Source organism: Aquarana catesbeiana, linkage group LG03 (assembly GCF_042186555.1).
Source record: "Aquarana catesbeiana isolate 2022-GZ linkage group LG03, ASM4218655v1, whole genome shotgun sequence".
NCBI classification, from domain to species: Eukaryota; Metazoa; Chordata; class Amphibia; order Anura; family Ranidae; genus Aquarana; species Aquarana catesbeiana.
The window spans coordinates 577,227,515-577,255,409 of record NC_133326.1 but is presented as its reverse complement, the minus strand read 5'-3'; the positions used below and the strand labels follow the sequence as shown (position 1 = coordinate 577,255,409).

Below are 27,895 nucleotides of genomic sequence, written 5' to 3'. Positions count from 1 at the left end.
TTGTGCTACTGGAAATAAATGAATGTAGGTTAGTGAATCTGGAACACCTTCAGAAATCCTCCTTACTTTTTAGTATCCTGACTTAACATATCTGAGTAAAAAATACATACAATACAATTACTACATTCCGGTCCTTCCAGGAAGAGTGATTGGAGGGCAGAACAGCTCTCAAGGCCATGGCTTAGTTAACTAATGAGGATGGATATGACAGGTTAAAGGCAAAGTTCACTTGAAACTAATATTTCTGTTTTTCAAAGTAGGTAGGTTACACCCTCCTTAGCGTGATGAAATGTTTAATAGCTTCCTATTGAAAAAATGAACTTAAACCTGGACTCTAGTTAGCTTTTAAATTGAACCATGCAGTGCCACCCATACATCAAGGGTTAAGTGCTCATTTTGTCTAGGGCAGGGGGCTTCAAACTTTCTAAACAAAGGCCCAGTTTACTGTTTAAACTAGAATTTAGGGGGGCCGGACTGTTGGCCAGTGGGAGACGTAAATGCCATGGCATCAGTGGGAGTAAACAATGTCCCATCTTTGGTGTTAGGGGAAATATTAAATGGTGTCAGTGGAAGGAATAGTGCCCCCATTGTTGGTGTTAGTGGGAGAAAAAGTACCCCATAGTTGGTGTCAGTGGGAGGAATAGTGCCACATTGTTGGTTTCATTGGATGGAATAGTGCCCCATGTTGGTGTCATTGGAATAGTGCCCCATTGATGGTATCAGCGGGAGGAATATTGATCCGCTGTTGGTGTCAGTGCAGAAATGATTGCTCCATTGTTGGTGTCAGTGGGAGGAATAGTGCCTCATATTAGTGGGATAAATAGTGCCCTAAGGACCGGATAAGGGCCGCATTCAGCCCAGAGGCCACAGTTTAAAGACCACTGGTCTAGGTCAATAGGAATAGGCACAAATACTTACTGTATTCCACTTTTCCCTGGCAGCGAGCACTTTTCTTTGATCCCAATATGTGTGATCGGCTGCTCAGAGTTGGGCTTTAAAAAAATCAGTGAACCTAAAACTGATATTTTAGTCCAAAGCCATTATTTAAAATTTTGGTGGGTAGAGAAGGAGTATAACCTCTGCCCAGTTTGTACTTCTATCTTTGTTGGGGGATTCACCTTCTAATGGTGAGAATTTTTACTAGGACAGTGATGGGAAAGCCAAATGTTTGAGTTGTCACTGGAACAGGAATAGAGGGGAAATCTTCCAACTGTGACAACGGTCCTAAATTTGGAGACATTTTGCTAATTCCTGAACTTCTAGAAACAGAGAGTGAAGAAAATTCTGCCCAAAGGCCAAAGGGACACACACACAAAATTATAGGGGTTTTAGTCCTTCCCTTCTTATTCTGAAACTAAAAAAAATACTGAGCTTTGGTTATACTTTAAACCACCTGGCAGATTCTTTTATCTCTCTGTGACTTTTTCAGGGAGATCTCTGCACTGAGTTCCCAGATCTGCACACCTGATGTGCCCATTATGAGGGATTCCCACTGTCTGGAGAATCCAAGAAACCAGAGGCTGACTCAGTCCAAGAGATTCTATTATTAACTAAAATAAGATTTTTGGTTGGATTGACACAATAAGGATCAAAACTACAGTCAAAATATCCCCACATCCCTGCTCCACACTCAATACAGCACCAATGATGTTTCTAAAGGGTTTGAAAGGGCCACTTGCTGTCAACTAGCGGTGATACTTTTGTACTGTATTGTTTTTTTCATCATAGCAACAAAAATACAGCAAATAGCATTGATAACAGTGATAGGGGTTCACTGGTTCAATTTTAATTTTAATAATTGTTTTATCATAGATTCATTTATTTCTCCGCAATGAAGAAAATAAAAAGAAACAATGAAAAGTTAGGTCATCACAGTGTTGTCAGTGTACCATTCATCAGATAGTGGTTCTTTTTCAGTATGATAGCAACCTAAAACTGGAATTTCATTAGTAGTCACAGGCAACAGTGATATTTCACCACTTTTATCTGGTCCCATAGATTCATTATTAGACCCATCTGTATCTATATACAGAATGTAATGTTGTAGAGATAAACACAACTCACAATAGAGCACAAGAGTTACAGTAAGCAGAAAAAATAAATAAATGCATTATTATTGGATTAACAAAAATACTTAAAAGGGATATAATTAAATTAAAAGGGATATATTGCTGCAAATAAGAAAGAGGATTAATCCATCTTTTGTGACATCGTACTGTACTCTGGAGGAAACATCAGGGGTCTTACCTGCTCATTAACTCATGAAATATTCGGTCTGGTAGCAGGAAGATGAAGTTATTAATGACCGACTTTAAGGCATCCAGAGAGACACTTCCAGTCTGATCTACGTCAAACGATCTGAAAGCCTTCACAAGATCCGAGTGTGCGGAGGAGATCTGAAATGGAAGACATTGTATGGACTTTGTTCATAAAAGTGCACCTCATAAAAGAATAAGAACTTTTTTTTTTCATTCCTAATGTATTTGTATTTAATGCTGTACTGTCATCTTCAGATGTTTCATTGATATGGTTTTCAGTCGCCTAAAAGTCCCCCAGCTATACTAATAAGACTTGCTATGCTTGTGCTATATTTAAATCATAATTTTACTGAAATCACCCTCCATCAAATCAATGGAATCTAACAGTGGACAAAACAGGTGGTGGAAATTATTTATTTTACCACCAAACAAGCATTTATAAATAGATCAAATATATGTACATATGTACAGTATATATCCTTTCAGTTGCATCTGACTCTCGGCAATGGGCCAGTTATTTGGGCACCATTTTTGATACACTTAGGTAGGTGCAGTCTACTTTCTACACTGCAGGTGGTGCTCATCCACACTGGCTTTGTAGCTGGAGAGGAAGTCAAAAGGAACCCAGTTCCTCTATGGTTTCCTGGGTCACAGGGGAAGCAATCCAGTTGTATGCTGCCACCACATATGGCAGCCATTTTGGCTTGGCATACTTTTTGCGAGTTGGTAGAGTAGGGACAGGTACTCTGCCTGTTAGGGACAGCTCTAGGAGGTAGGGAAAAGTTCCTGATGAGGAGGGACAGGGTAGGGTCACAAGTCCTTCTGGGCACTATCCTGTCTGGATGTGAGACGACCAGGCTGCATTCTGCTCTCTTAACAGATGCAGCTATTCTGGCTGAGACCTGCTCTCTTCACATTACTGGAGACCGTGAGTATACCCAGCTGGGCAACCCTCCCCACTTGGTTTGTTACAAACTGTTGCTGTATGATTTCAATCGTTTTCTGTTGCAACTGACTTTGTGAATTATTGCCACCACATCAAGCAGCACACCACCTACACTCTTGAAAGCCTTTTTGTAGCATTTTCCTGGCAAATTTTTCACAAAGTTGGTCACAGGTCTTTCCTTATCTCTCCCCAGGAAACCAACACAAGCACAGGGAGAACATGCAAACATGTAGGTGAGGTGCTGCCACATATTTGGACCAAGGACCCCCGTGACACCCCCAGGTCAAATATATATTAGGAAGGAGGAGGAGGTGGGCCTGTGCTGTGCGTACCTCATTGTTGCGGATTGCTATTTTTCCACATGGTGAGACGGAAGTGTTTCCCTGTGCAGGGGGTTCCTTTGCATTACACGATCATTTCTGTCAGTTTTATACTATAAAAGGCACCTCAGTGACGTCGCAAGCCAGCCTCCAAATCCACATGAAGGGAAAATGTGTCGGGCTGAGCTAGCGGTGTGCGTCAACGCCCACAGACCGACCTTTACTCATCGCAGCCTTGCTTACATGACATTGTCTTACATGATATCTCTGTAAGTGCAATATTTTTTTTAAATACTTGATTTAGGCAGTATAGCACTATGAGTCCTCTTCCTTACTTTTAATACATGCAACCGCGAGAGCCAGAAGCTGAGATCCATCCTGACACAAAGGAGCTGTTCAGGAAACAAGCTGTGGCTTCCCAGTTGGGAATATCTTTATGCGCTTATGATCTCCTTTGTGGGATCTAATGGTCTGGTAAGTGGCCTATTTGTCTCTAACAGCACAGTGGTGATACAGAAGCACTTTAAGAGCACTTTTCTTTGCACATGGATGAACTGCATTGGGATATTGTTTTAAAACTAACTTTTTATATGAACTTTGTATCATTATTTTTCTTTGCTCTCAGATGGACTTTATTGGGATTGTATTTTTTATATATGAATTGTCAATTACTTATCACGGTAGGTTGCACTTTGCACTTTTGAGAAGAAAGTGCATAATATGAATTTTTTGTATATTGTTTGCACTTCAATATTTGAATGTTAGCACACAATTTGCACTTTAATTAGTAGTGGTATATCTGAACGGGGCATTATTCAACTGATGCCACAGGTATTTTTGATCGCATTGTGATTAAAAGTGAGTACACCCCTCACATTTTTGTAAATATTTTAATATATATTTCATGTGACTTCACTGAAGAAATTACACTTTGCTACAATGTAAAGTAGTGAGTGTACAGCTTGTATAACAGTGTAAATTTGCTGTCCCCTCAAAATAACTCAACACACAGCCATTAATGTCTAAATTGCTGGCAACAAAAGTGATTACACCCCTAAGTGAAAATGTCCAAATTGGGCCAAAAGTGTCAATATTTTGTGTGGCCATCGTTATTTTGCAACGCTGCCTTAACCCTCTTGGGCATGGAGTTCACCAGAGCTTCACAGGTTGCCACTGGAGTCCTCTTCCACTCCACCATGATGACATCACAGAGCTGGTGGATGTTAGAAACCTTGTGCTCCTCCACCTTCCACTTGAGGATGCCCCACAGATGCTCAATAGGGTTTAAGTCTGGAGACATGCTTGGCCAGTTAATCACCTTTACCCTCAGATTCTTTAGCAAGGCAGTGGTCATCTTGGAGGTGTGTTTGGGGTTGTTATCATATTGGAATACTGCCCTGCGGCCCAGTCTCCAAAGAGAGGGGATCATGCTCTGCTTCAGTATGTCACAGTACATGTTGGCATTCATGGTTCCCTCAATGAACTGTAGCTCCCCAGCGCTGGCAACACTCACGCAGCCCCAGACCATGACACTCCCACAACCATGCTTGACTGTAGGCAAGACACACTTGTCTTTGTCTTCCTCACCTGGTTGTCACCACACACGCTTGACACCATCTGAACCAAATAAGTTTATCTTGGTCTCACCAGACCACAGAACATGGTTCCAGTAATTCATGTCCTTAGTCTGCTTATCCTCAGCAACCTGTTTGTGGGCTTTCTTGTGCATCATCTTTAGAAGAGGCTTCGTTCTGGAATGACAGCCATGTAGACCAATTTGATGCATTGTGCAGCGTATGGTTTGAGCACTGACAGGCTGACCCCCCACCCCTTTAACCTCTACAACAATGCTGGCAACATTCATACATCTATTTTCCAAAGACAACCTCTGGATATGACACTGAGCACGTGCACTCAACTTCTTTGGTCGACTATGGCAAGGCCTTTTCTGAGTGGAACCTGTCCTGTTAAACCGCTGTATGGTCTTGGCCACCGTGCTGCAGCTCAGTTTCAGGGTCTTGGCAAGCTTCTTACAGCCTAGGCCATCGTTATGTAGAGCAACAATTTTTTTTTTTTCAGATCCCCAGAGAGTTCTTTGCCATGAGGTGCCATGTTGAACTTCCAGTGACTGGTATGAGAGAGTGAGAGCGATAACACCAAATCTAACACATCTGCTCCCCATTCACACCTGAGACCTTGTAACACTAACGACACCAGGGAGGGAAAATGGCTAATTGGGCCCAATTTGGACATTTTCACTGTACACTCACTACTTTACATTGTAGCAAAGTGTCATTTCTTCAGTGTTGTCACATGAAAAGATAAAATGTTTACAAAAATGTGAGGGGTGTACTCACTTTTGTGAGATACTGTGTATATGTACACAGTATCTCACAAAACTGAGTACACCCTCACATTTTTGTAAATATTTTATTATATCTTTTCATGTGACGAAACTGAAGAAATTACACTTTGCTACAATGTAAAGTAGTGAGTGTACAGCTTGTATAACAGTGTAAATTTGCTGTCCCCTCAAAATAACTCAACACACAGCCATTAATGTCTAAACCGCTGGCATCAAAAGTGAGTACACCCCTAAGTGAAAATGTTCAAATTGGGCCCAATTAGCCATTTTCCCTCCCTGGTGTGTCATGTGATTTGTTAGTGTTACAAGGTCTCAGGTGTGAATGGGGAGCAGGTGTGTTAAATTTGGTATTATCGCTCTCACTCTCATGGCTATCTTCCCAGAAGGAAGCCTTTTCTAAAGATGACCATCTTGAACCTTAAGTTGGGTATCCAGGAATTGATTGTTGGAACTATTTTAACTATTTTAACATATGTCAAAATTGTTGTCAATAACATTTGATGTTATTTTTTAATTGAGTCTGTTGTACAATTGGAGGCATAAGCAAATTCCCACTACTTTGTTCTTTGTTATTTTAAAACCGAGCATTGCAACATTGCAACATGGTTTGGACTGAAAATCTTCTGTCAAGCAGGCTTGTCAATCAATCTTTTGAACCTGTTTGATGGATTCCGCATTTTAGAAAGAAATCAGCAAGAGTAACTACCCTTATTCTCTCAATTGGAGGTGTATGTTAAAGTGCCCATTATCTGGAATTGCACCTCAATGCAGAACTACAATAGCCTTCAAGGAACCTGTGCTGCAAAGTACCACAATATGCTGTGTTAAAAAAAAAGTGCAGGTTCATATTTTAGTCTGTTGTTGTACGTTCAAAATGCTGCCTTTACATAATGCACAAAATACCGCCTGTCAATATGCTTGCAGTAAAGCAGCTCAACTTATCCCAAAAGTGTAAAGGTGCTCAAAAAGTGTAACTGCTTTCAGACTCCCCTCCAAGTACCTATAGCAGTTACACATTAGGTTAAGTTAAGTTTAAGAGCAACCATAAATTTGTTTTTAGATTGTTTCTTTTCTTGCAAGGTCTAATACATGAGTTGGTCCCAAACCTTTACCCAAAAAACCTGTATAAATTTTTTCTTGACACTTAAAGAACGTTTGAAAGACAGCATGCAAAGAAAATAGCTTAAAAAATCATCTTAGAAAGTCAAGTTTGGCTTTAGGAGTTCTAAATACATGGAGACAACAATTTTTATTTTGTTTTGAATTATTACTCTCTTCTAATGCAACCTGCTGTGCTCAAAATACATCTAAGTCTCTGTTTTTTTTCTACTAAAAGGAATATTTGAAAAAAAAAAATCATTTCATATCAAGTAACACGCATCCAAACACATGCTGAGAGGTTTGTCATGTTTCAAAGAGAGGATACTGCTGTGTTTTAGTGCTTTTCAAATGGTGGATGTATTTTGGGATTTTATTTTGCACCTTATAAAGGTTTATCAATTTGTATTTATCTCTCTGTAAAATAATTATTCATCGCTTTTGAGCTAGCTAGGTGCAATTCACCCAAGACACACAGGGGAAGAGTATCTAAAAACAGGTAATATTCTTTTAAATGTAACATAGCTTTGAGCCATAATTACACATAGAATTATTTAGTTAAATAAAGTTAATTAAAATATTTACAGTAGCTGTAACACTTTCCAGATATACCTGAATGCAAATTGCACGGGAATGTAATGCATTATATATTTTTACACATCTATATGATGCATGCTTTATTTGATTAGTGTTGAGGATGTATCGGTGGAGTAGGAAAGGGAGTTGCAAAGATTTTAGCTGCCTCCAGGTACGTGTTTTTTTATTCCCAAATCACATCCAAACTCTCACCCCAATGTCACATTGAAGTGACTTTGTTGTCTTTTAAAAAATTTAACTAAAAGTTCCTTATGTTTTTACTCACCAGTCCTGAGCCTATCTCTCTCAAGGAGATATAACACCTAAAGCCGGTCATAGATGGTTTGATTTTCTCTCCTGCAACCATAGGTTGCAGGAAAGAAAATCGCTCAATTTCCCCAACAACACTGTGCCGATGAGGGAATTCCTCCCACGGAGTTGTTGTGTTCTCCCCGCGGGGGTGGAGGTGTCGTCCTGGCCAGGAGAACACACAGTGATTATTGCTAGCAGCTAAAGCAGCTGGCAATATATGCATCACAAAATCCACTGGTTGTACCCAAGTTGATCGATACTTGGGTACAATCAGCCTGCCCATACATGGTTTGAAGCTCAGCTGGTCCCTGATGAACCGCCCGAAATGTAAACCGTCTATGGCCATCTTTAGGAATATTCACCTTTAACAGTTCCGTCTATGTCAGATGCCTGGTCCTTTACGATGCACGGTGGTTCTGTTTGCCAGCTCCTATGTTCCTACAAGGTACAGCTCCCAGCAGTCAGCAGGTTCCTGCAATCAGTTCCACCTGGCCCTAGCTGCTGGGAGGGTACTTAAGTCCCACCTCTGGTATTGCAACCTACATCAGGGTTTTGATTGCCATCCTTGCTCCCAGAACCCTATGCCTGTTTATCCTTTTCCTGAGCTATCCTTGCATCTTGTACCATGATGCTTACTCCTGCTCTTTGTTCCTGTACCCAGTCTTGATTCCCCCCTTCCTTGCATACCTCTCATTTTGTTTATATTTTGTATATGGTTAGTTGTTAGGTCTCTGTTACGTTAATTAGGTATTTTGTCACTGGGCTTTGTTCATGTTTACTGTTTTCTGGTGTGTGATTGTCTTTTGTTTCGCTGTAAATAAATCTAACTTTAAAAATATATACATGTGGTCTGGTCCCAGTTTCCTTGTGTAGCTACATACATCTAGTCATCTCCTGTGCAGACTCCTGACACCAAGATTGTTACTACCTTTGAAAGGTTTATATTTGACTATTATTTATCTTCATTTATTTTGCCGCAGCCTGACTCTAGGCTCTAACCAGCATTAAGAGCCCATTTACACCAGGATGGTCTGTTGGGTATGTTAAATGCACATGCATTAACATGTGTTAAGTCATGTATTAATGTGAATTGCATTAGAGCTGACAATACATTTGAATGTGCTGCCTAATGCACTACAATAAACCAAAAATTTGACTTGCTGCATTCTTGATGGTGCAGCGCAGTGCACGCTAATGTGTTCCTGCGTATTTCAGGGCAGAACAAAACCAGTACATTGTGAAGGTGCAGAGGGGTGATATTCACAACGAATGGCACTGTAGCACGGGAACCAGATAACGTTTAGCCAGGCATAGACGGCTCAAATCTCTGCCCGTTCAGCAGGAACTTTCACATGCGATTATTGCAAGCGGCTATTATAGTCATTAGCAATAATCACTGTCTCCTCCTGCCCCCCGCCGGGAAAAGACAATTGCTCAGCAGGAGGGATTCCCACATCAATTCTGTCTGTGTCGGTTGGGGAAATCAAGCAAATTTCTTCCCTGCAACCCGTGTTTTTTCTCCAAGGCAAAACCAGATGTGGTCAGCTCTCCTCCATACCTTCCTGTGAGAGTTATTCATGAAGACCATTTTTGTCTATGGTATCTTCAGATAATGCCCGCTGACTGTTCTGTGGGCCATACAAATCTTCCTACCTATTTAGTAGGAATGAGTGGAATGATTTGGGCTAAACTGATTTATCGCATTACTTCTCTAAAGCAAAGTTGTTCCATCAAAATGAAAATGTTTAATTTTGTTTGTTGGTCGTCTTAGGTTTCTGCTGGACAAAAAAACTTCTCCTCCTCTCATCACCTCTATACCGGTAATAGGGGAAGCTATTATGTAGTCCAACAGGAGAGAACTAGTCCCAGAGGGTCCAAGGACAAGCAGATAACTCTATGCCCATCATTCTCAGCATGCCATCTGCCTGTCTGTGGGCAGCCTTAGATCACTTTCCAGAGATTGGCCATTGATAAATTTAATCCAGGAGGAAAATGACACAAAAGAAAAATGAACGCCTCTTTAGAGGCATCTGGCCATCTTGTCGCTATAGAACATGCCTTACGGCCACGCATAACCAGCTATGTTTTCATTGCTGGCTGTTTACTTAAGCAACGACAGATGGTTCTGGATTGGAAATGAACTTCCATTTAATTGCAGACACATTCTTTTCCTATATTTTCTTTCTATTCAAGAATTACATCCAAAGCAATAAAAATATACTTTTTTTTTAAATTGGCCACAACTTCTTTCTTATTTCCATATCGGTATTGTGTACAATCGACTAGCACCATAGCAACAAGGAAAGTGGTTATTGTTCTGCCTGAGACAAACCATATTGTTTTTCAATCTGTCAGCGACTCACAATGTTTTCTGTCTTCCGTGCGAGAGATGATTCAACCTTTGTCTCAATTTTCTAAAGCTTTTACCATCTTTCGCATCAGATGGATGAAAGGAGTCTGTGAGATGGTCTTATCCCAAAAACAATGCAGTGATAATTGCTGGATGTATTTTATCACCTTGTAATATGCACAATAAGTCAAGTATGAACGAAGCCTGTCAACGCTGAATGTGGCTTAATTATCCAATGTGTGTTTACACTTCTGACAAGTTCACAGGAGGACAAGGCTGCTCAGTTTTAGGGGAATATAAGCAGTCACCATGTCCTATAAGTAAGGTCATCTATACAGAAGTAATACTCTTACAATGATGGGCAAAGACGGATTTTCCTTGGTTCTTTCAAAAGTTCACTCTGCTAAAACCAACTGCTGCTCATTGTACGGCATAATCCCAAAAGCTCCTTATGCCAGAATATTTTAGGCTCCCTGCCAACTACAAGTACAATTACGATAGATAGATAGATAGATAGATAGATAGATAGATAGATAGATAGATAGATAGATAGATAGATAGATAGATAGATACCTTTAATAAGATCCTCCATCTAAATACACTATATTGTCAAAAGTATTGGGTCACCTGCCTTTACATGCACATGAACTTTAGTGGCATCCCAGTCTTAGTCCGGAGGGTTCAATATTGAGTTGGCCCACCCTTCGCAGCTATAACAGCTTCAACTCTTCTGGTAAGGATGTCCACAAGGTTTAGGAGTGTGTCTATGGGAATGTTTGACCATTCTTCCAGAAGCGCATTTGCGAAGTCAGGCACTGATGTTGGACAAGAAGGCCTGGCTTGCAGTCTCTGCTCTAATTCAGCCCAAAGGTGTTCTATCGGGTTGAGGTCAGGACTCTGTGCAGACCGGTCAAGTTCCTCCACCCTAAACTCGCTCATCCATGTTTTTATGGACCTTGCTTTGTGCACTGGTCCAAATCATTTGGTGGAGCTGGGATCATGGTGTGGGGTTATTTTTCAAGGGTTGGGCTTGGCCCCTTAGTTCCAGTGAAGGGAACTCTTAAGGTGTCAGCATACCAAGATATTTTGGACAATTGTATGCACCCAACTTTGTGGGAACAGTTTGGGGATAGCCTCTTCCTGTTCCAACATGACTGAGCACCAGCGCACAAAGCAAGGTCCATAAAGACATGGGGTGGAGGAACTTGACTGGCCTGCACATAGTCTTGACCTCAACCCAATAAAATACCTTTGGGATGAATCTGAGCAGAGACTGCGAGCCAGGCCTTTTCATCCAACATCAGTGCCTGACCTCACAAATGCTTCTGGAAGAATGGTCAAACATTCCCATAGACACACTGCTAAACCTTGTGGACAGCCTTCCAAGAAGAGTTGAAGCTATTATAGCTGTAAAGGGTGGGCCAACTAAATATTGAACCCTATGGACTAAGACTGGGATGCCATTAAAGTTAATGTGCAATGGGCGTGGCCTGGACGGCGATGTGAGCGGACGTGCGAGATTGTAGCTCTGACGGCAGATCCTCCTTCACTCATCCTGCTTGATAGGAACACCGAAATTCGCTATAAAATAGCCAGGGACCGGACACGAACTAACGAGCACACCATGTCCCCGCCGAAGCGAACCAACACAGCCTCCTCGTCTCTCGAGAGATACCGCAGGACGGAGCGGGATGCAGAGGGCCAAGATGGCGCCGCGCCAGCAGAACACGAGGCTTCTCCCACAAACCAAGCACCTAATGACACTACCAAGGTACTTGAGGCAATCTCTCTATGTCAATCCACCTTGACAACTAAAATAGAGGAGGTGAAGGTGGACATTTCATTAATCAGGCACGATATGACAAAAATTAGAGAGCGGGTCACTGAGACTGAGACTAGAATCGGGAGGGTGGAAGATACGCTATACCCTTTGCAAAACTCACAGGAGGATATGCAGCGTCAGCTGCAACAATTGGCACAGAAACAGGATGATTTGGAGAACCGGACCCGCAGGTCCAATCTCCGGTTTATTGGACTGCCGGAGGGATCTGAGGGTACTGACCCAGCCACCTTTTTAGAGCAACTTCTGATCAAAACGTATGGGAGGGAGGCATTTTCAACTATTTTTGTGGTAGAACGCGCCCACCGCATGCCAGCCCGCCGCCCACCTGAGGGGGCACCCCCGCGCACATTCATAGCAAAGCTGCTGAACTTCAGGGACCGTGACGCGGTCCTACGGCTGGCAAGACTGAAGGGGAATATCCCGTACCAATCCGGTTCCATCTCCGCGTTCCCGGACTTTTCAGCAGAAGTCCAGCGCCAGAGAGCTAGATTCTCTGACATTAAACGTCGCCTTAGAGCACATCATATAAAATATGCAATGCTTTTTCCAGCCCGCCTTCGCTTGGTGGGAGAAGATCGTGTCCACTTCTTTGAAGACCCAAATATGGCTTCCACATGGCTGGATAAACAAGATGCGCAGAGAAATCGTCCTGCCTGATGTATACCCTCGCTACCAACCAAAGTAAGTGACATTGCACTACTCCTCAAACTGCACTATTTCTCAGGACCCCCGTAATCCGGACCAACGGATGTAACTCCACTGACCCCACAACTGCTGGACACTTTCTTAACAACATATTCTGTGGCCCTGAATCTACCCTCCTACACACCATGACCCTCCACCGATAAAAATCCTGAACTGCCACCGTGCCTTATACATTGCCCCAGACCTACTGTACTTTGCAACAGGCTCCTTATGTTTTCCATATGAGTGCCTTTATGACAACCAATACTGAAATGGCTCGACACTATGGATTACTCAACCAGTCTGATACCCCATTACTCTATCCTCCATTTTGCTTAAACCCCCGCCTCACTACCAACTACATCTTACTGGATTACAGAGGACTGCTACGGCCCCTTCATGGCTTAGGGATTACGAGGACTTTATCCTTGCTATACACATACTCCTTTCGTCAACCACCACAGTGAAAATGGTTCCTACCATATGGAAACTTCCTTATTTGCCGTATAATTGATGCTACGTGTGCTTTATCGCTGGTATACTACCCAGTATTTGTTCGCCCCCCAAAGGGTGTTTGTTTATGTCGCCACTGTCGTTGCCCAATAGGCTATTGACGGTGCTGACCGGTTTAATGTGCACCTGTTATTTGCTTTTTTATTTTAAACCTCTTTGCAGCAACACCTTTTGTCCTCACAGCTGCACTAAGTTTGGGATACATGCCCCAGTCAAGTTTGGGCGACTGAGGGCAGGGAGGGCGGGAAGGGAAAAAGTTAAGGTTCAAGTTAAGTTAAGAAACATATATAACAACTTGCAACGCACTGTAATGAATGTTTATGTGTACTGTTATGTGAAGGGGAGAGGTGCAACTGAGACCACCTTGGGGGAAGGGAGGATGGCATGCGCCCTTAACAAGTACCATAGCTTTATCCTAAAAAGAAATTGGAGATGCCATTTAAATGGCTAATTTGAAGTTCCTTATCTGGAATATCCGTGGGATATGGGACAAACTCAAACGCACGGCTGTCTTTACCTGCCTTAAAACATACCGTTCAGACATCACAGTCTTGGTTGAGACCCATGTTACAGGACAGCTCCAGCTTGCGCTGAAGCGGCCCTGGATAGGCTGGGCATTTCATGCCACTTACACTCCTTACTCCCGCGGGGTCTCGGTCCTTATAGCTAAGACTGCACCTTTTGCGTTAATCTCAGTACGCACAGATCCTCATGGTAGCTTTGTCTTCATACATTGTACATTATATGGCTCCCAATACTTGATTATGGCATTCTACATACCCCCACCATATAAATCTAATTTAATTACGGAAGGCCTACTATATATGGCTCAGCACCCCAATATACCCGCTATCTGGATGGGGGATTTCAATATGGTCCTGAATCTTCAGATGGATAGAACACAGCCCAGTCAAGATGTCCACCTCCCAGACACTACCAGACTGGGACGCACATTAAAAGAATTCTCGCTGACCGACGCCTGGAGATATAGATTTGGCGTACTCGTGCTTTTCAGCAACCCACTCCACTATGTCCCGCATTGACCTTATTTTAATCTCTGACATGATACTTCCCCAACTAACTGACTCAGGTTATCACACTAGATCCCTCTCTGACCATGCTCCCTGCTGGGCAACACTGCAACTAATCCAGCACGCTGGACCTCGGACCTGGCGTTTACACCCCTTCTGGTTATCAATGGTAAAAGACCAAGAGGAGACACATGCAAAATGGAAATTCTTTTTTAGAATTAACCAAAACACTGCCTCTGTGGGACACATTTGGGAGGCATACAAATTACATGTCCGCACTATTATAACTTCCCGTATAAACAGAATTAAAACCTCCTCCAATTTACTTCTTGAGCAGGCCTCAGATAGGATTGACATACTAACAAAAGAATTTCACAAAGATCCCAGTCAGGAAAGAGCAGCAACACTTAGACTTCACACACGACTACTAGACCAACTACACTACGATAAAGCTAAACAGAAGCTCTTCTTCCTAAAACAACGCGTGTTCGAACAAGGGGAGCGCGCTGGCAAACTACTAGCATACTTAGCACACCAGAACACCAATCCCCCAGTAGTGGTAACCCTGTCAGGACCCCACAATATCAAAATTTCAGATCCCCCTGAAGTGGCAGAAGCATTTCGCAAATATTACTTAGACCTATACTCCTCTAAGGTATCAGCCACTACACAGGAAACCAGATAATTCCTTCAGGAAATCCCCTTTCCACAACTATCAGAACCTCAACTACGGGAACTAGAGGCTCCCCTCACACTAGATGAAATTACCCTAGCAATAGCATCCTTGGCACCGGGTAGAGCGCCAGGAGGAGACGGTCTCCCATTGGACTTTTACGCGGCATACTCAGAGATATTAACCCCTGAACTTTTGAAACTATACAATCACATATTTGAAACTAAAACCCTTCCTGAAACCCTCCGTCAGGCGGTAATTATAGTAATCCCCAAGCCGGGCAAAGACCCCCAACTACCAGAATCCTATCGCCCTATTTCACTTCTCCAAGCAGACATAAAAATATTAGCCAAAATACTAGCCATGCGCCTTAATAAGAGCATTCTCTCCCTTATTCACCCTGACCAGACAGGGTTCATGCCAGGGAAAAATACAGCCATGAATCTAAGACGCCTACACATGAATATCCAAGCGGAACACGAGAATGTGGGAGATAGAGCTGTGGTGGCGCTTGACGCCGCCAAGGCGTTCGACTCAGTGGAATGGGGATATCTCTGGGAGTGCCTCCGGGGATACGGTTTTGGCCCCAACTTTATACAATGGGTACAGCTACTATATTATTCCCCAATAGCAAGAGTGGTGGTAAATGGCTGGACAGCCGACCCCTTCCCGCTGGGTAGAGGAACCCGTCAGGGCTGTCCGCTGTCCCCTTTGCTATATGCTCTGGCGGTGGAACCCCTGGCTATTTCCCTTAGACAGAATCTACACGTACGGGGGTTACGAGCGGGACATCTGACGGAAACATTAAGTTTGTACGCAGATGACATGCTTATTTACCTAGAGGATACTGGTCCATCTTTACAGGCGACCCTTCTAACCATTGAAGAATTTGGTAAACATTCAGGTCTAAGCATGAACTGGACCAAATCTCAGGTTCTCCCCCTAGATGTGACATCCCCAACCCACAGTGCGGCATCTCTCCCTTTGCAAAGAGTTGCATCCATTAAATACTTAGGTATAGAAATCACTAGAGATCCATTGGAATACACCACAAACAATATTGAACCACTCTTTTCATATTTAAAATCCCGAACACAAACCTGGGCGAGACTCCCTCTTGGAGTAATGGGCAGAATTAACCTCTTTAAGATGATACTATTGCCAAAATTCCTCTATATACTCTGGAACTCTCCAATTTTTATTCCCCTTAAAACTTTCAAAACCATCGATAAAATCCTTAATTCTTTTGTCTGGGGCTCTAATAGGCATAAACTGGCCTGGAATACACTTAAGAACCCTACTTCTTCTGGGGGGGCCGCCCTTCCGGACGTACACACGTACTACATAGCAGCTCAGCTATCACACTTCTATTATATCCACAAAACAGACGAAGAAAGATACCAAACTTTAGTTTGCAGGAAAGTTAATAAAGACTTATATTCCCCACTACAAGTACTCTTTAGAGGAGGTAACACCAAACACAAGAAAGAGGACCGCAACTTGCTGCTATCCCAACACAGACGCGTATGGGAGAGAGCTGTCAGGCTCACTGGAAATGATATTTTCCACTCACACACTCCATTGTGGCATAATCCACACTTGAAGGAGCTCATGTCCCTGTCTGGGACCACTAGCTGGGCCGCTAAAGGAATAGTATTCCTATTTCAGGTTATCACTATATTTGGTATAAGAAATTTTGAAACAATCTGCGAAGAGTATGGCCTCTCTCCCCATATGCGATTTAGATACATACAACTGAAACACGCACTCCATGCACAATTTGCAAATGGCTTACCCAATCCACAACCACTAACATTAGTAGACGTGATTACAGGATCAGACCCAGACAAACTTATCTCTACCCTATACACCATCCTACGCACCAAATCGGTAGCTAGAATTGCCGATAATGCAAGGCTTAGATGGGAAAATGACATAGGACCAATAGATTGTTCTGACTGGGAAGACATATTAGAAAACGTTAAAAAAACATCACCTAAAATCTCAGAACGCCTGACCCCACTTTACATAATACACAAATCCTATCTCACACCAGCTAGAATTGCTAAATACTCCCCACAGCAAAACCCGAACTGCCCCAGGTGCTCTAGTAACCCCTGCACATTCTACCATTTAATATGGCTATGCCCCGAAATACAAAGCTACTGGACACAGATCATTAAATTCCTTCACGATCACATGGGATCACCGATCCAGTTAGACCCCAAGTTATGCCTCCTTGGCCTATTGCCAGACACCATTAAAGATAGATCCACAATCACATTTCTCAGCGAATCAATATTTTATGCTAGAAAATTGGTTGCTAGGCACTGGATGGGCACAGACTCTCCTACCATGCAGGCCTGGATTAGGGAGGTGAATACGTCGTTACCATACAAAAGGGCTATGTACAAACACAGGGGTTGCCCAAACAAATACTATAAAATTTGGAACAAATGGCTGAACAATGATAACACTTGCGCTAATTAATCTTGAAGTATCTTAGGAGTTTAATGAGTCTCCCATGAACATCTTACGATACTATGGTATATAGGACCAAGCTACAACCCCCAATAAATAAATGCTACAAGCTGGTTTTAATAACTAGAAATACACTGGTGAAAAATGTGCAGTATTGTTTGTAACCGTATCAATCTATGCCTATCTGTAAAATGCATAACCTACCCATGTACCTTCATGCCTTGTGGGAAATACCCCTTCATGTGATTGCAAGCGTTGTACTATAACTGTATACTGACATAATTTTTCAACAATAAACACGTTCTTTTATAAAAAAAAAAAAAAAAAAAGTTAATGTGCAAGGAAAGGCAGGTGTCCCCAAACTTTTGACGATATAGTGTATGTCTATGAGTTATTCAGACGTAGCATTTTGGGAGGGAATGGGGGAGTAGTCCTCTGCCCCCCCCATTCCTGGGGGTTTCCTTTTACTGGGGCAGATTATTGTGGTGTCTGCTGTACGTCTTGAATCTTCCCTTGCCTCCTCTATCCATGGTACACATCCACTTTAATAAGCAATGTTACCGTGGAAGCTGTGCCCAAAAAAGACAAGCAGAGGACAAAGGTAGAATCACCAATATTGGCTGCAGTGTTGCTGCAGCCGATCTCTTCCTCATTACTGACTTGCCATGCCTTGATCCACTCTGTGCCACTGTGTGAAGGTGGCTATTTCGATAGAAGAGCAGGGCTTTCCTTCCTCGTGTCAAAACTGCCCTATGATAACTGGTGAAAAAAATATTCAAAAGGCAACAAGTGGGGTGAAGGAAGATTGGATCCACAGAAGCGATACAAAAGAACCAGGGCAAAGTTGGCCCTATTGCACTGCCCTATCCCAGGTCTATTTTCTTATTAACCGGCCACCTATTTATTCCTTCCGGCTAAGCGTACCATAGCCAAGGCCTGGAAGAAGAAATAGTCGTATTTGCAGCTGTGAAGGATTGTTTGACCACTAATGATCAATGAAAAGGTGTCCAGCATTTTACATGACTCCCACTCTAAATTCCTAAAAATATGGAAACCTTGGCTATCTTACGCTTTTACCACACTAAACCCAACTAATGATAGCACCTTTTAACTCACCAGCAGACTAATACCAGGGCCTGAAGGATCCCCCCCCCCCCCTTATTTTCTTTTCTTCTTCCATCTCTTTCTCCTTTTCTTACTCTGATCCCTCTCTTCTCTATCTCAATTGCTGGCTCCTTCCTAACATTCTCCTTACAGGTTTTTATGCCTGGGTGTCCTGACCTAGCCAGCTGCTCAGGCCAACAGCCCTGCTGTGTGGGCTTTTTGTTCAATCTTTAAAACATTGTTCTTTATATTGTCATGCATGCACCCACCCTTTTTTTAAATAATTACTGTCTGAAGGTGTAAACGATTCTCATTTACATGTGCTTATAAATGACCCCTTGCGCGGATGACCCCTGTATTGTATTTCCTTTGATTTTCAATAAAATTATTGTACCAGAAAAAAGAAAAAAAGAAGCAGGGAGATCGTTGCACTGCAGGTCCTCGGGTACCTGCAGGGAGGTCCTCTCCAGCAAGGAGAACAGCGAGCAGCCTAGTAGTGACACCACTAAATCTCACTCTAATGTGGTGTGCACACGACAGGACCTTTCGACCGAACTGGTCCGACGGAACAAATCTGTCGGGCAATCCAACCGTGTGTGGGCTTCAACGGACTTCCGACTGACCTTTTCGGTAGAAAATCAGACGGACTTTAGATTTGAAACATGTTTTAAATCTTTCTGACGGATTCCAGTCCGGTCGAAAAATCCGTTCGTCTGTATGCTAGTCCGACGGATAAAACCAACACTAGGGCAGCTATTGGCTACTGGCTATCAACTTCTTTATTTTAGTCTGGTCGTATGTCATCACGTACGAATCCGTCGGACTTTGGTGTGATCGTGTGTAGCCAAGTCCGTTCGTTCGAAAGTCTGTCGGAAGTCCGTCAAAAGTCAGTCGAAAGTCCGTCGGAAAGACTGTCGGGCCTTTGATGCCGAAAAGTCCGCCCTTGTGTACACGGCATAAATCTCATGAGTGAGGGGCAGCAGTGCTTAGATGATTTTACACTGCAGATATACAGCTATGATGCTACAGAACAGGAGTGTCTAGGCACAATTTTTAAAGAGGAATTCTAAACAAAAGGTATATTTTCAGGCATAATTAACAGCTCCAGATGTTCTTAATAACAAATAAATAAATCTTCATATGTTTGGTTGAGGTCCACTTTAAACATAATGAAGTCTCACTAAGATACCAGGTCAGCCCAAATCCCCCAAGCTCTCATAGTTACCTTCTTCCTAAATGCTGCTTCTAGTTCCTCAAGGGTGAAGTCTTCTGTATTGATCTTACTAGGTGTAGAAGGCAGTCTCCAGTCCTTTTGCTTCTCTTGCACCAACTTGGTGGCCTCCCAGTTTAATGCTGTAAAAAATATACTTGATTAAAGAATAATCTCTGCTTTATCAGAGAAATAACTTTTCAGCAAGTAACATATGGCAAAATAAGCAGATAAAATTATCCAAACATCTAACAAGCTAATACGTCAGGCATGCCTTAGGACTATTAAAGGGTCAGTTTTACCAAAAACATTTCAGTTTCTGAATGATGCTAAACAGTTAAATCACCTAATAGTTCCTTGTAGCTCACTCAGACTCCAGTCCATAAGCAACATTTTTAATGAAATATATGTTTTCCCTTTTTTTTGATCCTTTGTTGCACATCAGTGCCCCTGATCTCCTGCAGTTTTTTTGCAGCCACTTCTTTTCACTATGAACTTCAGTGATGGCTGAATGGCACTCTTCAAGGAGGGTTTTTAAAGGTGACCACAGTGGACCGTGCCTGCATAATATGGAAGTTATTTACAAAAGGCAAATCCACTTTGCACTACAAGTGCACTTGGAAGTGCAGTCGCTGTAGATCTGAAGGGAAGATGTGAAATGAGGGGAAGCTCTGCTAATTTTTTTATTCAATCATGTACAGGCTAACATGCTGTTTTTTATTTCCCTTGCATGCCCCCCTCAGATCTACAGTGACTGCACTTCCAAGTGCAAAGTGGATTTGCCTTTCTTAAATAACCTCCTATGTCTTGAAACAGCCATTGGAAGTCCATGTGACAGGGTAACAATACAGAAACTGGGAGACAGTTACAACGTGTTGTTATCTTATTACAGGAAATGCCTGATCAAACACCTGCATGGTAGGATCACTATGAAGTATTTTATTAAAAACAGGATATTTCACAATTTTGAAAATGACTTTTGAAGTCACATTAATATGTTTAAATTTCTATTAGACTTTAGTGATTTGGTTTACATATACATACAAGTTTGAAATGTTTAAAATCCCACTCCATGTTGCTGTTAAATTTACCCATACAGAAGGGGCTCCCCAAGCACTGCATGAGTTACATGCTTGTTTGGTGAGGAAGGAAAGGAATAAGTACAAATGCTTATATTATTGCTTGCTATTGCTGTGGCTTGTTCTCTCCTCTGATGTCTGATGCTTTGGGATGTGAACAAGCCCTCCATATTCTTGTGTAAAATGCAGAACTGCAGGACCTGCATTGTAAGTGATATCAGAAAACTGTGACTCGCCAAGCAGCAAAGAGAAATGGCTTAGGGGAACTGGTTGCACAAAGAGGAAGAAGTCTGTTTGAGCAATGAAAAAAGTAAGCATTTCAATGCATTCCTTTCCCCCTAGCCAAGTGAGCATTTAAAGTGTTACTAAACCCACAACAGTAAAATCAGCCTGTATATGCAGTAAATCCTGTCTTCACTGATCCTCCACTTCTTCCACTGTTCCCAATCCATCTTCTGATAGAACAGAGCCTTGGGGGAATGCTGCACATGCTCAGTTTGGTGTGTATTGCTAGAGAGTTTTTTTTGTTTGTTTGTTTTTTTCTTGGGGGGAGGTGCGTGTGATCAGCACAGGGCCAATCAGCACTGTCCAGACAGAGGGTCAGGGATTCTGCAGCCTTATAGGATAATCAGGGGAGAATAAAAACTCCTCCCACAAGTTTTACCAGGCATTGATAGGAGTCAAAAGACTGCTATATACTGATAATGAGAAAAGTTATTCAGCAGTTTACTAAAGCTATTGCATTTCCATGTTCTGTGTACTGTGGGGGAACCACATATGGTAAATGCAGGGTCCTGGGATTAGTTACACTTTAACACATGCAGTGCCGGCAAGGGGTAGCCCACTGCATGGATGAATTTTACAGGAGCCTTGAGTCTGCACATCTGCCATGACTACTACAAGGGGTCACCTTTACCCCGTTTCATTTTTGAATGATTTTAGTTTAAAGAAAATGCAACTGGAGAAGCAAACGAAACTCAAAGGTGTGTTAAAAGAAGCAAATCTGCAAGGTGGTGATAACAGAGCCAGGAATCATAGTGGATTTTGCCACTGGAGTCCCCAGTACACGTCAGAAGTCACACCATGACTCAGCCCATACAACTCTGTCTTTAACTGAAATGCCCCTTTTTGGTGGACTGGCCCTTTAATACTTAAAAAAGCTGCATGCAAAAATAAAAACCAAATGTGATCGACCATAGAACTGATAAGATTTACAATAGGACTTGTCATACTGACAAAGTATTTACAGCCATTCTGCGATCACTTATACATTTCTAATACAGATAAAGTGGCTGATCATTTTACTATTGCATACTTATCTTTATCTATAGTTTCTTTTGGTTAACCTTAATTGTCATGATGTCTTTATTCAACCTGACTATATAAATGCATGAAAGTCAACACATTCCCCATATACACTGCATCCAATGTGTAATCAGGGGACATATTTCAATCATCAAACAACTACACATTTAACTTTGTTAAAAGGATAAAAAGTGATAGAATATCAGAGACAGCAACAAAAACACATGTACGGGGGACCTAAACAGCAATTTTACTTAACCTATCCCTTGCTCCCACAGGCTTCCTCCCAGCTGCATAACCAAACACCACAAAACCGCTTCTCTTGAATGCTCCATTGGTTGCAGGCACTCTGACATCATCATGTACAATGCAGGACCAGCAGGGAGGACACTAAGGGCCCACCCATAACCCAGAGCATCAAAGAATAGAGGAGAGAGCCGGTGTTCTGTCAAAAAAGCCAAATCGTCAAAATCTCCAATTACGTCACTTCCGGTGACTCTACAGCAGCAGTAATTGCAGGTTTCGACGATTTGGCTGTTTTGACAGAACACCGGCAGCATATACACTACGGTAGATGGTATAATGAGTAAACATTGTTAGTCCGCCCATGCTAATAACTAACAACATGGGTGCCTCCAAGGCAGTGACAACTTTTTTCCTCCTTAGCCGGTGTTCTGACAAAACAGCCAACTCGTCGTGTACCGTAGCGTATGCGCTGCCGGTGTTCTGTGAAAACAGTCAATTCTTTCGAAATCTCCAATTACAGCTGCTGGAGAGTCAGTAATTGGAGATTTTGGCGCGTTGGGCTCTTTTGACAGAATACCGGCTGCCAGGGAAGCACGGGATATGGTCATTAAAACTACCCTCTAATGTTCCTCTAGAAAACAAGCAATTCCCGTGAAGATGTGCTTACAGTTTAAAGAGGCATGCAATGGTTGACACACGTTATGGCGAGATGCAGTGGACAAGCTGCTTTTGTGGTAGAAGGTACATAGCTATAGGGTCATATATGTCGGAAGAAGAGCACACTGGTATTGTTAGTTTGAAAATGTTTTTTTTTTTCTTTTTGAAGTTTCCACAAAAGGCAATATGGAAGATGTACTGTGAATTTATATAAGATACAGTATAATGACAAAATGAATACTCCCTATATATGTAAAGCTGTTTCTGTTTTATGTATGGACTGAATATTTACATATCTGTATTGGAAGTGCCTTTTACTTTTGTCACAATAAAAGACTTTTGATTAAAAAAAGAAAAAAGAAAACAAGCAATTAAACTTTGCAGTGCAGAGGGAGCCTCACTGCAAGAGTTTAACAAAAGTTAAGCTTAAAGTGTATACATACTGACAATTACAAAACAGAAAACTCACAATCACAAATAAAAGCCAGTGGTCAAACACAGCACACAGATAAAAAATATGAAAAAAAAACCACTCACTTAATCATTTCTTGTAAGCTGTGGAACCAATGAATGTACCAAATGTTGCAAAAACAAGTTAAATAAACACCCATTAATGTTATACTCCAGGCAAATATAAAAAGCCACCCTTTAGTCCAGCTATGTATGTATTCATTAACAAAATAATAAAATCTGTAAACCATGATAGTACAACTGCCTGATGCCTGTCTTTATATTATCTGTCAGGGTTTAACATCTGTATGTCCCCATTGGGGTAGTTTTGCCTCACTTCCTGTCCCTATAATACCAGATATTTCTGCTGATATTTAGGAGCATAGAAGCTCACTTCTCCCACGATTTCAAGAAAATCTGTACTATCCCCATGCAAGACAAAGAAAGTTTGCTTTAAAGCTCAACTGAACCTTAGGTTGTCATTGTAATGAAGTTAGGCTGCCATTAAGTAAAGTGTTTTATATGGATTTTTTGTATTTGCTATGGCAGCATGCCTCATGCCAAACCACCCCGAGGCATGTTCGAGATCCGGACTGCTGCATTCCACTTCACTTGAACATAGACCAGACTTCTCAGAATGCTGATGCTTATTCTCTCTCATCCAATCAGCAGACGGGTGATTATATTCAGAGATGAGCTTGGCCATGTTTGGATCCAAGTCTGAACCCACCTGAGTGAGCCCACCACTGTACTGGATCAATCATAAGCAGTCAAGGCATAGTATATGTGCCGCTGTGGGGCAGGGAAATGCACCGCAGGCTGCAGATGAATGACCCAGTTCACGTGACATTTTCTTGGTGGGCTAAACTCCCACACATGATTTTTACTTATAGGTAACCCTATATTAAGGCTTACCTACAGGTACTCTAAATATCCCCTAAACGTGCACAGTTTAGTGGATGTTTACTGTACATGCAGCCGGTGAAGTCATTGGTGCATGCGCTCTGAAGGAACAGCATGCCCATTCCTTCAGAGTCTTGTGCCATAAATGGCAGCTCCCGAACGCATGCACGGAAGTGACATCATTGTGGCTCCGGCCACCCGCACAGGCAGAGTCCCTGTAAGGAAGACTGGTTGAAGATGGAAGCGCCTTCAGAGGTGACAGAGCACCGCTGTAGGGCTTTGTTCTAATGCCCTGTACACACGATTGGAAATTCCGCCAGCAAAAATCCGATCTGAGCTTTTGGTCGGAAATTCCGACCGTGTGTATGCTCCATCGGACTTTTGCTGGCGAAATTTCCGCCAGCAAAAGATTGAGAGCAGGTTCTCTATTTTTCCGACGGAATAAGTTCCTATCGGAAATTCCGATCGTCTGTAGCAATTCCGACACGCAAAATTCCTACGTATGCTCGGAAACAATTCGACGCATGCTCGGAAGCATTGAACTTCATTTTCTCGGCTCGTCGTAGTGTTGTAAGTCACCACGTTCTCGACGGTCGAAAGTTCGGAGAACTTTTGTGTGACCGTGTGTATGTAAGGCAAGCTTGAGCAGAATTCTGTCGGAAAAACCATCCAAGGTTCTTCCGACGGAAATTCCGATCGTGTGTACGGGGCATAAGGTAAGTTTCACATAATGTGCTAGTAGGCGATGCATTCTAGCACATTATGACATTGTCTTGCAGGTTACAAAAAAAATCAAAAACAAAAACAGCGGTTTACTACCGCTTTAAGACGGAGCTCTGCTGCTGATGCTGCAGTGAAGGTCAAGAATTCAATGGTTCCTGGATCAGAAGACAGGCTGCACAGACTTGCAAATCTTTTGGCAGTTAAAGTAGTTTTATACCCAAAAGCGAACATTTGTTTTATTTCAGCTCACCAATTCTTAGATGTGATAGCTGCATTTGTTTTCTTTTTTAGGCTTTCTTTCTTCTATTTTCATTTGGTGATCCAACCAGTAAGTCTTTCGTTTTGCAAAAGAACTATCTCTCCTTCAGATGTATCAGTTAAGCCGGCCACAGACGGTTCGAATCTTGACCAGTTCAGCAGCGCCTGGCCGAGCTTTGAACCATTTATGGGCAGGCTGAATGTACCCAAGTTGACCGATCAATCACCTTGGGTACAACCAGCATGCCGGATTTGCGGCATATAATTATTACCAGCAGCTATAGCCGCTACCAAAAATCACTGTGTTTTCCCGGCAGGGATGGCTGCCCCTTCCATGAAGAAACAATAGCTCCATGGGAAATTGAGCAATTTTATTTCCTGTAACCACATTGCACCATCTATGGCCGGCTTTACAGAGTTGAGATAAACCATTTAACACTGACAAGGGGCGTTTAAAATTATCTCTGTTTATTTATTTATTTAAAACCTTTATTCCAAAAGAAAAAAAAACTTCTGTAACTGCTTACAAAGTGTGAGCTGGCGTTCAACTTCGATTTGTAAGTGTATTTAAATCTGCTAGAACATCCAACACTCCCCTCCCCCCAGATTGACAATGCTGCTGTTGAAATGTGCTCCTTCATCCAGAGCGGGGCACTCTAATACAGGAAGTGTGTTACGGGCCAGATCATGCGTTTTGGTACTTGACTTTCACCGCTCTAGAAAGGTTCATGGTGGGGGGTGGGGACATTGATTGTCATAAAGGCTATATTAAATGGGTTCCTGCTGTTTATGCGCAGATCACTCCCATACTTAAAAAGACCTCACTGGACCATACCAACCTGAACAACTTAAGACCCATCTCATTGCTCCCATTCACCTCTAAACGTCTAGAACGCTTAGTCTACAACCGTCTTAGCTCCTACCTCAGTGAAAATAACCTTCTTGACCCCTTACAGTCTGGCTTTCGCTCGCAGAACTCCACGGAAACTGCCTTACTAAAACTCACTAAGAGCCCTTGCACACTGGGGCGGGGGCGGCGTCGGCGGTAAAACGCCGCTATTATTAGCGGCGTTTTACCGTCGGTATGCGGCCGCTAGCGGGGCGGTTTTACCCCCCGCTAGCGGCCGAGAAAGGGTTAAATACCACCGCAAAGCGCCTCTGCAGAGGCGCTTTGCCGGCGGTATAGCCGCGCCGTCCCATTGATTTCAATGGGCAGGAGCGGTAAAGGAGCGGTATACACACCGCTCCTTCACCGCTCCGAAGATGCTGCTGGCAGGACTTTTTTTACCGTCCTGCCAGCGCATCGCTCCAGTGTGCAAGCCCTCGGGGCTTTCACACTGGAATACAAGCAGCGGCACTTTCGGGGCGGTTTGCAGGCGCTATTATTAGCGCAATAGCGCCTGCAAACCGCCCCAGTGTGCAAGGGCTCTAACGATTTACTAACTGATGAAACCAACAGCCAGTACTCCATACTCCTACTACTTGACCTCTCTGCGGCCTTTGATACTGTTGACCACCCGCTCCTTCTCAATAAACTACATTCCCTTGGCCTCCAGGATTCTGCTCTATCCTGGTTCTCTGTCTATTTATCACAGCGCTCCTTCAGTTTCACCTACAACTCTCTCCTCCTATCCATTGCCCCTTTCTGTGGGGGTCCCCAAAGGCTCTGTTCTTGGACCCCTTCTCTTCTCTATCTACAACTCCTCCCTTGGTCACTTAATAACCACCCACGGCTTCCAATACCACTTATACGCTGATGACACCCAAATCTATCTGTCTACTCCTCACCTCACTCCTTCAGTCTCCTCTCGCATTACTAACTTACTAACTGACATATCAGCATGGATGTCGCACCACTTCCTTAAACTAAATCTCTCTAAAACTGAGCTATTAATATTCCCCCCCGCCTGTGCCCCCCTCCATGACTTTTCCATCAAAATCAACAATGCAACCATCAGGCCCTCCCCTCATACCAGGGTACTCGGTGTAATCCTAGACTCTGACTTGTCATTTCAGTCTCAAATCCAATCGTTGTCAAAAGTTTGTAGAATTCACCTCCGTAACATCTCTAAAATTCGCCCCTTTTTAACAAATGAAACCACCAAGCTCCTTATTCACTCCCTTGTTATCTCTCACCTTGACTATTGCAACTCCCTTCTCATTGGCCTACCTCTCCATAGACTATCCCCTCGTCAGTCTATCATGAATGCTTCTACCAGAATTATCCACTTTACCAACCGCTCAGTGTCTGCCAACCCTCTCCTCCAATCGCTACACTGGCCCCCAATCACCCAGCGAATTAAATTCAAAATACTAACCACAACATACGAAGCCATTCACAACTCTGCCCCAAGCTACATCACCAATCTTGTCTCCAAATATCACCCAAATCGACCTCTCCGCTCTTCTCAAGACCTCCTGCTCTCAAGCTCTCTCATCTCCTTCTCCCATGCTCGTCTCCAGGATTTCTCCAGAACCTCTCCCATCCTCTGGAACTCGCTACCTCCATC

General features: G+C 42.8%; 1 protein-coding gene across 1 annotated transcript in view; it reads right to left on the bottom strand.

The window, feature by feature from the left end:
* The window catches only part of EFCAB6 (EF-hand calcium binding domain 6), a 309,070-nt gene that overhangs the window by 168,315 nt on the left and 112,860 nt on the right, over positions 1 to 27,895 (bottom strand). The window contains exons 9-10 of the mRNA XM_073621947.1: positions 19,780 to 19,907; positions 2,248 to 2,396 (exon numbers count right to left, since the gene is read on the bottom strand). Of these exons, the coding sequence (XP_073478048.1) occupies positions 2,248 to 2,396; positions 19,780 to 19,907 (277 nt within the window). The remainder of the gene's footprint in view (positions 1 to 2,247; positions 2,397 to 19,779; positions 19,908 to 27,895) is intronic.